Below are 14,061 nucleotides of genomic sequence, written 5' to 3'. Positions count from 1 at the left end.
TTCTTCTTTCTTCACTCTATTTTTAAGTTGAAAAATAGAAAACAATGCAAATCTAGTTTGTTTAGATATAATCCTATACTGTATTGAACCTGAAATAAGATATTTCTTTTGTATATATATGTATTTAGCATTATTGAATTGAAAGGCGTCACTATTATCTTAGCAACTAATAAGAAATCAAATCTAACGATAATGTTAAAGTTATCAAGAGCAATGATACTAAAAAGTCATGTTTCTTTCCCTATTTCCCATTTTGTATATATACATTTTTAGCCAACCCAATGACTTTTTTAGCTGTAGATAATATGAAATCCATGATCATCAATGCAATATGAATCCATACATGCACTATTAGTATAGAAACTTAATCCTTAAATAAAGCCTTTCTGTTTAACTTACAATCAACTTGAGATTAGAACTAATATAATTAGAGTAAAAAAAATAAAAATTAATTAAAATATCACAAGAGTTATCTTGATAAATAGAAACTAATTATCCACTCAATAAGAAGATTGAAAAAACCTATGCAAAGAAAAAGCTTAGCTATCGGCTAACCAAAGCTTGAATGTTTTTATTGATTTAAAACTTGAATTAAATTAAACACTTACAATAAGGCCTATTTATAGATGTAGGCCATGAGACTTTTTAAAGAAAAAGGATTTTTAAATGATCAAGGACTCTTAATTATCATGTTTATCTAAGACTCTTAAAAGACCATAAATTACACATGTTGAATTACATAATAAAATAATCTTTACTCTTAAATTAAAGAAGAACAAAATGTATGAGCTCTTGAAGATGTAGTCGTCCATCCCCTTTGAGAAGATTACTCAATAAAGACACCTCTTTACGAAAGGATTCTCGACCTTGTAGGTGAATTAAGATCCAACCTTGACCTTGAGGGATAAGGACTCTTATCCTTGATTTATTGGGAGATGAAATTTGAGGGATACTCTGTAAGACTTTTTGAAAAAGATTTGGCCGTTTGTTCCACTATTTCAAGGACTCTTAACTTCACATTTTTAATCACATGTTTAATATGTCCCTTAAGTTTATCTAAAGAGAAGTAATTGGCAAGGATCCTTCTAAGATGTGTGTTCGGCTTTCAAACTCGCATGGGATTGAAATCCCCAAGAGTCTAAGAATTTAAGGACTCTTAAAGCTTAATTTGTAGAAAATTGTGTGGCCAAATGTTCATGCTTTATAGGTCTCCTTGTGGATCGATTTGGATGAGTTATAAATTGATAAAATTCTTAAAGATTGCTCAAGAGTCTACAAGTTGTAAGACTTATTAATACTTTATTTTAATGGAGACTTAATACTTTGGCCAAATGTCTTTGAGTTGTAGGACAAGTTATTGGTTGCCTCTTCCAAAGACCTAAAGGGTTCATCCTCCCTCTTTCAAGGCCTTCCAATTTTTGCCCAAAACTTTTTACTTTATGGATCCATCCTTAAACATAAGCTTGAAGGTCTTACTTGAGTTTCTTGATCCATGTTCTTATGATATTCCATCCATATAGTACAAACAAACTTGAGTTGGATCTATCTTGGGTTTACCTCTAATTGGATTGTGTTCATCTCGAATGGGGTCTTTATTTCCTCTTATATGTCCCAAACCTTGACCTCCTAAGCTTATGAGGTCGTGAGCTCCCATATAATCTCCTATATGACCATGAACTTCCATGTGATCTCCAATGTGGCCGTGAGCTTCCATGTAAGGTCCTATATGAGCTTGAATTATGTCTTGCCATAAATTATGATTTATGTCACCTTGATATTTATTTTTTTTCCCTTCTTCAGAAAGATTGGTCCTTGAATCGGGAACTTATCGTGTACTAGCTTGACTAACTCTGCTTCCATTGAAAATATCCTTAAAATCCCGCATAAAAAATAACAAAACTAATAAAGAAGGGTTAAGGTTAGTCAACTTTTCTTTTCTTATGTAATATCACTTCCTATTCTTTTCACTCACTTCCTCTTTTCCCCATTTCTTTTTATCTTCACAAGGCATATCCCACCTTAAGTGATTTCTTGATCTTTATTTAATCTTTGAATGCTTTCTTTAGTAATAATTGTGCAAGGATGAAATTCTGACTATTCATGCTAAAGGAATAGCAATTCCTAAAGCAATCATGAATCACACACATATTATATTACCAAGGTCATCCAAGTAGAATGTAACTAGAATGTATGGGCATAATATCGCAATAAGCTTTATCATTGTAGTGCCCAATGTAAAAAAAAACAAAAACTTGTTTAGTCACATTCACTTCCCCATATTGATGCAACCATTGTAACTTGTAGGGGGTTAGTATGTCTTGCGTACGTCAACCCTAATTTATCAACAAGTATATGTTAGCAACATTGGTGCAGCTACCTCCATCGATGATTACTACAAAGTTTTATGTTTACAATATAAATGTGGAAGATGTTTTCTCTTTGGTAACTATCTTTCTCCTTTATTTGCATATTCAAAGCTCTCCTAATAATCAAAGATTCACTTTGAGCTAAATACTTAACATTCTCATTATCGTCCTCTAATGGTTGCAAGCTCTTATTACTTTCACTATCACATCCACTTACACTATCAATTTCACCATTATCCTTTAGTAGAATAATTTATGATTAGGACATCGTAATGCAATATGGCCAACACCTAATGCATTTAATAGTACTATACTTTTAATCAGAATTAGGTACTTTGAGTTACCTTTAGGGTCGGCTTGGACTTGTTTTTCTTTTTCTTTGAACCTCTCATCTTTGTTTTCCCATCTTATATTATGATTAAGGGTGAAATTTGAAATTCCTTTTCCTAGCCCTTTATGCTTTAACTACTTTTTTTATTTTCACAGTCATGGGCACCATGTTTTCTAACAACACATAATATTGCAACTCAACCACATTGGCAATTTCTCTATTCAAGCCACTTAAGAACCATGACAAAGTAGCTTATGGATCCTCTTCCATGTAGACTCTAACCATTTTTATCTCTCTCTCTTTACGATAATCTTCAACGAACATAAATCCTCGTGTTAAGTGTTGCAACTTTTAGTGCATCTCACGATAATAATAGAAAGACACAAACTTTTTTCTCATGGTGGTCTTCATCTCTCTCCATGTTGAGATATGTCTTTCTCTATTGTGTCTTCTACTAGTCAATAGTTGATCCCACTAAGATATAGCATAGTTGGTGAATTCAACCGCAATAAGCTTTACTTTCTTCTCTTGAATATAATTATGATAGTCAAAGACAACCTCTACCTTTCGTTTCAACTCCAGATAAGTTTTAACATCATTTTGTCCCTTTTAAAAGGTGGAATCTTCATCTTAATAAAACTCAAGTTGTTGTCTCTTCTATCTTCCTTCCTATTAGATTGTTCTTCCTCTAAATCACTATCATCACATGACTCATCCTTCTCTTTTTGGATTCGACTTCTGACCTTTGATGGACTGAAAGTCTTTTGTTTCACTTCTTTAAGATTTATCTGCATATTTCCTATCACTCAACTAATTTTTGTAAGCTCTATGTACAGTTTTCATGTAGAGCCTCATATCGGTTAAGGCATGTTTTTCATTAGGTTGAGATGTTTGTTAAAAAAATAACTTCCAAGAAAATTTTAAAAGGAAAATAATCCTACCTAACACTCCTTTACATATTTCTTTCTCTCGTGTTTCACTCAAAGTTGACTTTTACCCTCTTGTGAGCTCACACTCTCAAATATTTTAGCACTCAATCTCCTTCCCTCAAGTTAAATACCATAATTAAATTCTCTTAAATTAAGGCAATCAAGGTTTATTTTAAGACACTTCAAAATATAATAAGAAAAGAAATTATAAATAAACAATGCTAGAAACAAAAGAACTTAAACACAAATGAAGAAAGTGTGTGCTTATGTTTAATGCTAAATAATTACGATGCAATGAGCTAATTAGTAGTGTAATGGAACAAAGCATACTGAAGAAAGAAACTAAGAGTATAAAAAGAAAATATGGATATGTTATAATAGATTTAGCTCAACTGTTAAGGAGAAACCATAGATTCAACCTAATTCTAAACCCAAAAAAAGCTATGCATTAATATCTTTTTTTTTTTTTGTTTAATGTTAATGCAATAGGTATGAATGAAAGTGCATATATAAATTATGCAATATAAAGTATGGAAGATAGTCATTTATCTCGAGTCTAAACAAGTATGGAAGATAGTGATTTATCTTGAATCGAAGCTTCGATACTAATTTGATGCAGAGCATAAGATCAACAATGCAATCCTAACTTACACATATATAATTAATATAAAAAAACTTAATAATTAAATGCTTTATAATTAACCCACAATTAACATGTGATGAAGCTAAAGTAATTGAAATAAAATAAGAAAAATTGATTAAAAAATTACAAAATTTATCTTAATAAGTAAAAACTAATTCTCTACTCAATAAGAAGGTAAAAGATACCTCCCAAAATAGCAAACTTAGTTGTCGGCGAACCAAACCTTAAGTGTTTTTATTGATTTGAAACTTAAATTGAATTAAGGACTTATAATGAAATATATTTATGGATGTAGTCCATGTGACTCCTTAAAGGAAAAAAAGACTTCTAAATGATTAAGGAATCATAACTATCGTGCTTATCTAAGACTCTTAAAGGACCATAAATTACACATGTTGAATTACATAATAAAAGACTTTTTACTCTTAAATTGAAAAAGAATAAAATGCATGAACTCTTGAAGATGTAACTGTCCATCCCCTTAAAGTAGAGTGTTTGGCAAGGACATTTCTTTAAAGAAGGATTCTCAGCCTTGTAGATGAATTAAGATCCAGCCTTAACCTTGAAGGATAAGAACTCTTATCCTTAATTTTTTTGGAGTTGAAATATGTCCATGATAAGACGGATATTACACAAGTCTCATTGAAAAAGATTTGGCCACTTGTTCCATTATTTCAAGGACTCTTAACTTTTTCACATGTTTAAGATGTCCCATAACTCTATCTAAAGATGAATAATTTGCAAAGATCCTTCTAAGATGTGTATTCAACTTTCAAACTTGCATGGGATTGAAACACCCAAAAGTCTAAGTATTCAAGGATTCTTGAAGCTTAGCTTGTAGAAAAGTATGTGATTGAATGTTCATGCTTTATAAGACTCCTTATGGATTGGTTTTGATGAGTTATAAATTGATAAAACTCTTGTGGATGAGGTTAGCTGAAAATCCATGAATTGTAAGACTCTTTAGTGTTCAGTTTTGATGAAGACTTAAAACTTTGGCTAATTATCCTTGAGTTATAGGACAAATTATTGGTCACCTCTCCCAAAGGCCTAAAAAGTTCATCATCCCTCTTTTAAGGCATTCCAATTTTGGCCCAAAACTTTCTTCTTCATGGATCTATCCTTGAACATAAGTTTGAAGGTCTTGCATAATTTTCTTAGCTCCATTTTTTTGTGATATTCCATCTAAATAACCCAAATGCATCTTGAGTCGAATCTGTCTTAGGCTTGTTCCCATGTGGAGTTTGCTTATCTTGAATGGAGTCTTTATTTCTTCTTATATAGTCGAAACTATGACCTCTTAAGGTCAAGTGTGTGAGCTTCCATTTAATCTCTAGTGTGGCTGTGAGCTCCCATGTGATTTCCCATGTGGCTGTGAGCTTCCATTTAAGCTCCCATGTGAGATTGAATTGTGTTTTGGCTGAGTTATTATTTTTGTCACCTTAATTTTCATCAATAGAGTTTATTAGTTTCATTCTTATAACATTTTGAGTCATACCACCATCACAAGCACATCTACCCTAGATAAGATTTTGACAAATAATAATCCTATTAAGTTTGGGGTTAAGGTTACTTCGCAATCCATTGAGCAATTATGAAGGACTGATGTGTATTGTCTATTCTACCTCATGGGTCTCTAAAAGTCATGCCTTTAACTCGATTGTAATGAGTTTGTCTTTTTTTTTTAGATAGTCCTTATCATAGTGTGCTTCATCGCAAATGGAGTACTCACAAGGGTTTCTCCCTCTATTTCCCCCTATCTTTACTTCTTTACGAACTTTTTTTAAGATGTTGTCCCTCTTTTCTCTTGTTTTTTTCCTTTTTCTTGGACTTTCTCTCCTTACCTTCATATTTCTTCGAAGTCTTGAAGTTGATAAAGTTGTCTTCTATAGCAATAAAACTCAAGGATCTTTTATCCCTTGCTTGCATAATTCAAGCTGAGCCCAAGATTGCAACCTAAACATAAAATTTAATAGATTATCCTCTTTGAACATATTCCTGATGTTTGGCATCAAGAGATTAACTTACTTGACATATTCTCTTATCTTCTCACTTTGTTTGAGTCTATTTAATGAGTCTCTTATAACCCATAAGGGAATTATACATGGAGAAAAAATTTTTTAACTTCCCTTAGTTAGAGCCTTCATTCTCCTTCATTATTTTATTTAAAAGATTAAGTTTCTCTGTTATAAAATGAGTCTCGTTAAGGGATGAACTAACCATATGGTCCGACTTACTTATTCTCTCCTACATCGCTTCCATAATAGCATAGTCAATAATTCTTAATTACAAACCTAGCTCTAATACCAACTGTCATGGTATTGAGGTTTTATAGTTGTAACATCAGACCTTTAATGACCCACTCTTACCTTGAGAATACAACTTATTCCAGTATAATGAGATAAATTAGGATATCAAACACACAAGTATAGATTAAATAAAGTATATTTAATTTAAAAGAATAAATCTCAACCATTATTAATCTTAACAAAAGATTATAATGTTTTAGTTTCTATAGAGAACTCTTAAAAATCACACATAGTATATCTTTACTCTCCCTTGTCAAAATACATAGAAAAAACTCTATATATATAATATCTGAAGCAGAAGCGAAGTGTCACCTTTCCTAATGGTTGACATCCCTAATAGTTAAGTGATTTGTCATATAGGCAGCCATGCCATTTATTTGTTTTGGTTGAATATAGATTCCCATATGTGCACCTTGGTTAACTGTTGCACACACCATGTGTGTTTTGCACAATATGTGTCCATAGAGCACTAACAACCCTACTTTACGTATGTGTTATGTGCAATAGATGCCTGCAGCTACTTGCGGCCCTGCACTGAAGTGGCGCACACCCATTTATGCCCTTCACCTACTGTGTGTCACTTAGTGTCCGCCATCACTCATCGTGTTTGCTTGCATTGACAACATGTTATGCTCTCACCTGTATTTGCTTCTAGTGGAGCACTCATAAACCACAAAACATGTTGTTGTTCAACTATCATAGTATCTCTCAGCATGCCCACTCATCACCCTTATGTCATGTGTAGTCAATGTCGTCAATAGTGCATCACTGTCTCGCACACCCACACACTTTGGCATTTCAAAGGCTTGCACGCACAAGTGTATATGTACCCTACTTACTTGCCTGCATCTATTTGCAAGTGCGTCATAACTATCTAAACTCATGCACAACTAGTGTTGTATACCTATGCTCGACATCGTTGTATCACACATTAAGATTATGCATCAAATAGTTTTTATCCATCTTTTGTGCCACTGAAGGTGCATTTAAGATCTAGAAGCATGCACCATGACTATCAAGGATCAACGTCTGATAGATATCCACTATCTCGTATCTATTTTTCCTATTCATTAAGGCATTTTCAAGAATTCAATTTGAATCACAAAATTAAAGAAAGATAAATGTATAAGATTACCCTAAAAGCTCTTACATCTAGCATTTATTTATGTGTTGATGATTTTTTTTATTTTTTTATTTTTGTAAAGTTAATGAAGAAAAGGTTAAACGTGCTTGGAAATCATTACAACCTACTGTAATATGTCTAGAACAACTCATAATAAAAATAAGTATCTATGTTTTATACAATGATGTATGATAGTAGAAAACCAAGAAAGACATCAAAGCTAATCTTGTTGGTTTCAGGAAAAGAAACAAAATACTTGAAGCTACTTACAAGTGTTCAAATGAAGAACAATGAATTTTAAATTCTTAAATAATAAAATAAAGCTAATTTATTCGAAAAAGTTAGTTACTTTCTTATATTAAGTGAGTCATGTTTATAAGATTTGTTATTAATGAGCTACCTACTTATTCATATCTAATTTCTTTCTACCTTAGGAATTTCGCAAAGGTGTTGACAAGATTGCCATAAAATTTTGATGGGGTCTTAAAGAAGATAAACATTCCTTTTAAGTTGGAATAATATGCATATATCAATAAATATTAGAATACTTTTGCTTAGACAAAAGCCTCATGAATTCAACTTAAGATTGGTCCTTAACATTTTAGACACTTCTATATCAAGACTCTCTTGAAATATAGATATTTACATAGAGTCCAGTTCATCAAAATTTGGTTTAGCAGATGTAAAAATACAAGGTTGTAAAATTTTAGGTTTATCACTTTGATAAATATAAAAATCATGTTTAACTTTTTCAAACTAGTGATTAAACTAAAATATGTTCAAATTAATTTATTAATTTATTTCTAAACAGAATAATGTAATTAATGATTTTGCACATAATTTCTATAAAATTTTAATCAACCAGATATTTAAATTATTATTGATATTTATATTAATGTTATATATATTTTTTCGGAGTATGTCCATATAGATGTAGAAAATATTTGGAAATAATTCTACAAATCATCAAATTAACTTAAGCGATTTTCTTATTGCATTTGCTTATAAATATCTTAATCAATCAACAATTAAAGCAAACTAGTTAATAAATTTTACATAAACTATATTATGGATCTCTATTCTGATTTAGAGATGATAGAATTATTAGTTTTTTAAAAGAAATAAAGATGAAATTACATATATATTAATTTCGATAATTCAAATATTATTAACTTGTCTGGACTAAATTAGACTAACTTACATATTGTAATTGACTAAAAGTTTTGGTCCATAAATTCCTAGATTGAAGACTAAACCAAATATTATTCGATCTAATTCCATCTAATTTTCCAATTCGAATCAAATAACGCTCACCTTTACAAATAATCACTCACTCAATAATGGTTACGAGGGATAAGGGCTTTAATTATTCTACTACATCTCAACAGTATAGCTCTGATCCATATGTTAACAAGATAAAGAAAATACAAAAGGAAAAGAGGTTCTCTTTATTTAATTCACTTATAATTAATCTACTATTTGCAGTTATATATTTCTTCATCTAATTAATTTTTTTAACTAGCTTTGAATAAGAATCGTAATTAATATAGTTGGTTTTATTTCTATTTGTAGTTTCTCATATATCAAATTCTCCTTCTATTTCTATATTGTTGATAAAAAAAAGCTGGATCTTAGAACCATCCACTAACACTACACTATGAATAAGGTCGGAACTTTTTCTCTCTTTTAGCATTAGAGAGGCTTGGTAAGAATACTCTAGATTGAGTTCAGAACTATTCATACCAGTTGGAAGCTTTTGTTTAGTCTCTCCAAAGATTATGCTTGATTTTGAAGTGTATTCTTGCAAACTTTCATTCTCGAGAAAATCACTCCGACAGTTATCCAAAGAAAGATGAACTTCAGTTGTTGGACTTCTCAGTGTACTAATATCCAAACAGCCACCATCCTACTTGAAAAGAACTCTTGAATTTTTTGAATTAGTTTCTTGCAAATTCTTGTATTACCTTTTATCTCCATAGGTATAGTCTCTATGACGTAAAAAAATTATGTACAATTGCTTAAACCGTATCTCTTCCATTACTAGTTAATTTTTTTAGTCGTAGAAATAGTAGAAGGAATTCAGAATTGTAATGCATGAATTGTCATCTCTATCTTCTATAATACTTAGTTTTATAGAGGAAGAATGGGACTGAGTTGGAGATGTATATAATTGGCAGGTTGAGAAGAAAATTTTGGAGAAAGGTAAAAGTCTGAAAAAATTTAAAAGTGAATTCATATTTTTGATTTATGGAGTATAGAAGTGTATCCTCCTAATATGGACTTTCAATGAAATACAAAATAGAAATTTACGGATTTGTCCAGAAGGATTGACTTTACGTCATTTGATAATAATCACTGTCATATACATATACATATACATATACATATACAAATGCTTTAAGATTCAAAGATCAACATTTGATGAAGTAGGAGGAAAAGATAATGAGAGAAAATAATATCAGATAACACTTTCTTCCAAATTATTATTGTAGATCATTACAGGACATACAGAAATTAAAAGAAGAGAAGAGGAGAAAATAACAGATTGAGGATTTGGGCGCACATTTAAAATTTAAGTGCCCAGTATAGAGAAGAAAACACACACATTGACTTCATCTTGATATATATTTTACAGATTCCAAAAGCTCTCTCTCTTGTCAAGATTTATAAGTTTCCTCCATTTTGGTTGAAATATTTTGAAGAAAATTTATATGTTGGAGGAGCTCCTCAAGGATCCAAGAGATTTAGACCCAGATGCCCTCAGCACGAACTGGTGATAGAATGCAGCAATTGCGGCACCGATGAAAGGTCCAACCCAGAATATCCACTGAAATGTTTTTGAAGAAATTAATGGGTATTTATCGGAATCCATTTTTTTTAGAAAAGATAGATAAGATAGATATATGTGTGTGTGAGTGTGTATATATTTATAGAGAGAGAGAGAGAGAGGAGGACATACATGGTCATCCCATGGCTTGTCCTGGTTGAAGATTACAGCAGCTCCGAAGCTTCTTGCTGGGTTAATGCCAGTACCAGTTACTGGAATGGTTGCCAAATGCACCATGAACACAGCAAATCCGATTGGCAATGGTGCCAATACCTTTTTTTTTTTTTTTTTTTTTTTTAACATAAACACAGTTAAAACCCAAAAATTATATTCATTTTAACTGGTAAAATTAATTAATGAACTTACAGGAACATGGGAATCCCTTGCATTTCTCTTGGGATCAGTGGCAGAAAAAACAGTATAAACAAGAACGAATGTCCCAATAATCTCAGCACCCAATCCTGTGCCAGTGCTGTAGCCAAGAGCAAGCTGGTTAGCTCCACCGCCGTATCTGTTGTAACAAGCCTTTTGGAAAGCCTTCACCAACCCACATCCACAAATGGCTCCTAAACACTGAGCCACCATGTACAATACGGCTCGGACCAGGGACACCTTCCTAGCCAAGAACAAGCCGAAAGTAACAGCTGGGTTGATGTGACCTCCTGCTCATAATTGCAACCATCAATTAAAATCAAATAAATTTCAAAATCTTTTGATCACAAATTGCATATTAGAATAAAATAATTTCACCTGAAATGCCGGCAGTGCAGTAAACGAGAATGAAAATCATGCCACCAAAAGCCCAAGCAATACCAAGAATGCCAACACCACCACGATCGTCGCCGCCTTGATTTTTGTCAGTCTGGCTTTTGTAGCCAATGACTGTCAACACAGTGATGTACAAGAATAGGAGAGTGGCAACAAATTCGGCTGTTAAGGCTCTGTAAAAAGACCATTTAGTGAGCTCTTCAGGGTCAATCAATGGAGCGGGAGGTGGGTCATGGTAATCTTTGGCTTGGAACTCTCCGCCTACCTCGATGTCTTTAGCCATTGCAGAAGAATACAGGGATTTTTTGAGAAATATTCAAGTGAAGCTGATTTGTTTCAGTGTTGTGACGAAGATGATGAAGAAAAGAAGAGATTAGACAATATGTATATATACATATGTGGGAAATGTGGGAAGTGGGGAGTGGTTAAGCATTGCCGACCCATTTCCATAATTATGTGGTTTCTTTCATTTTCATTTTCTCTGACCCCACCTAATACTCGGCCTGAGGTGTGGCTTTCTGTTTTCATCTTCTCTGACTAAATTTAACTTCCATTATTTGTATCATTTTTTAGAAAAGGTTTGGACTAATAATAATTTGGGAAGAACTCTTGCTTATGATGGGTCTTTCAAAATATTTTAATATTATTTGTGCAAATTAAAGTAATTACAAAATTAATTTATAAATTTCAATTAATACTTTCAAGCCAATTAATAAATACGTAAATCAATATCCAAACAAAGAAACAATCACAAAAATAAAAATATAAAATTTACATGAAAAACTTTTTAATATAAAAAAAAAAATTGCATACTAAATTTCGGATCAAATCTACAATCACATAAATTAAGTGTATAATATTTAAAAAAAAAATACGTAAATTCTTCTTTAACAAATCTCAATTTCTCTGGAATGATTACATCAAAAAAAAAAAAAAAAAAATTGATTCAAAACACTAGAAGAAAAGTTACCACATTTTGTACACTCTTTTTCTAGGTTCTTGTGCCAGAAAGAGAGAATAAATCCTTCTTCTTAATTTCTTGTCTTGTTTTCTATGTTTGAGAAACAAAAGCAAACAATTACTTTTATTTTTCGTGCGCATAAGAAATAAAAAATCTTTTTTTACTTTTACTCTTTCTCTGTCTGCGCGTGTGAGAGTTAGTTTTTCTGCCTCTTTTCAACTTCTCTATATGTACATAAATGTGTAGAAAAAAACATGTTCCCATCAATTTAATTATATTGATGACAACAGACATTTTTTTTTTTTTAATTTTATAAACCCACTTAGGTTGGATAACCAACAATCTCTCCCTCAAACCTCCACACATACATTGCTCAACCGGTACTCCGTCCCACCATCTTGGTGTAAGACTAAGGCTTGTCACGAGTCATCACCTTAGTCAACATATATGCTAGCCTTTTATCAATGTAAATCTTTTTTAATAATATCTCTTTATTATTCACCACTTTATAAATCCAATTATATCTCATATCAATATACTTACTTCGACAATGATATATGGCATTCTCGTTCAAATTTAGAGCACTTTAATTATCACAATTCATTACATATTTATCTTGTTTCAAACTCAACTCTTTGAGAAATATTTTCATCCAATCATTTCTTTACCTGTTTAATTCATAGGTATGTACTTTGTCTCAATTGTAGATAAAGCAACACACTTTGTAATTTAGATTGTCATGATATAGCTCCTCCCATAAAAGTAAACACATACCATGAAATATATTTCATGCTATCAAGGTCACTTATCATATCTGCAACTGTATATTTATGTAGAATTGATTCTTAGCCTCTAAAATATAAACACATCTTAGAAGTACCTCTCAAATATCTAAGAATTAATTTCACTGCTTACCAATGATCCTTATTAGGATTTTAAAAAAAAAACATGCTGACCAAACCAACAGCATGAACAATATCTGGTCGGGTGCAAACCATAACATATATCAAACTCCTAACTATAAAGGAGTAAAGAACAACTATTATTTCTTTCTTTTTCTTCTGAATAGAATGACACGATTTCTTGCTAAGTGTGAAGTGATTAACAAGAAGTGTGCTAACTGGTTTAGCATTCTTCATATTAAATTTGTTTAAAACTAATTTAACATACCTCTCTTGTGACAACCACAACTTTTTAGCTTTCCGGTCATAAATAACCTGCATATCCAAAATGTATCATTTTATTCCCAAATCTTTCATACCAAAATAGCCAAACAACTCTTTTTTAAATCACTAATCTTTGTAATGTCTTGTCCTACTGTCAGTATATCATCCATATAAAGCAAAAAAAATGAAAAACTTACTATCTGGGAACATTCTAATGTACATACAATGATCTACATCTCTTTTGGTGTAACCATGACTCACTATGAAAGAACCAAATTTCTTGTATCATTGTCTCAGAGCCTGTTCAACCCATATATACTCTTCTTCAACTTGTAAACCATGTGTTATTTTTTTTTACTTCAAAGCTTTTCTACTTTTTGGAAGTTCAACTAGCCCATAAGAATTATTCTTCTTCAAAGAGCTCATATCCTCTTACATTGCTTTCAACCACTGAGTTTTCTCTTTATGATTTTAAACTTCTTGGAAGCTTTCTGGCTCCCCATCTTCAGTAACTATAACATACTCAGAACTGAGATATTCGATAGAAGGATGATGTGTTATAGTTGATCTTCTAAACTGGGGTTCTTTTGTAATTTAAGGTGCAAGGGATTGCTCCCCCCGCTCAACATCATTTGGTG

General features: G+C 31.8%; 1 protein-coding gene across 1 annotated transcript; it reads right to left on the bottom strand.

Moving 5' to 3' along the window:
- Positions 1–10,144: 10,144 nt before the first annotated feature.
- On the bottom strand, positions 10,145–11,721 carry LOC110810738 (aquaporin PIP2-2). The gene is made up of 4 exons (XM_022037012.2): positions 11,279–11,721; positions 10,895–11,190; positions 10,661–10,801; positions 10,145–10,528 (listed from the first exon to the last, which is right to left on the bottom strand). The coding sequence occupies exons 1-4, from the start codon at positions 11,577–11,579 to the stop codon at positions 10,409–10,411; spliced, it is 858 nt and encodes a 285-aa protein (XP_021892704.1). The 5' UTR covers positions 11,580–11,721; the 3' UTR covers positions 10,145–10,408.
- Positions 11,722–14,061: the final 2,340 nt, after the last annotated feature.

This window comes from Carica papaya, chromosome 8 (genome assembly GCF_054855325.1).
Source record: "Carica papaya isolate Zhongbai chromosome 8, ASM5485532v1, whole genome shotgun sequence".
NCBI classification, from domain to species: domain Eukaryota; kingdom Viridiplantae; phylum Streptophyta; class Magnoliopsida; order Brassicales; family Caricaceae; genus Carica; species Carica papaya.
This window is presented reverse-complemented; position numbering and strand designations above follow the sequence as displayed.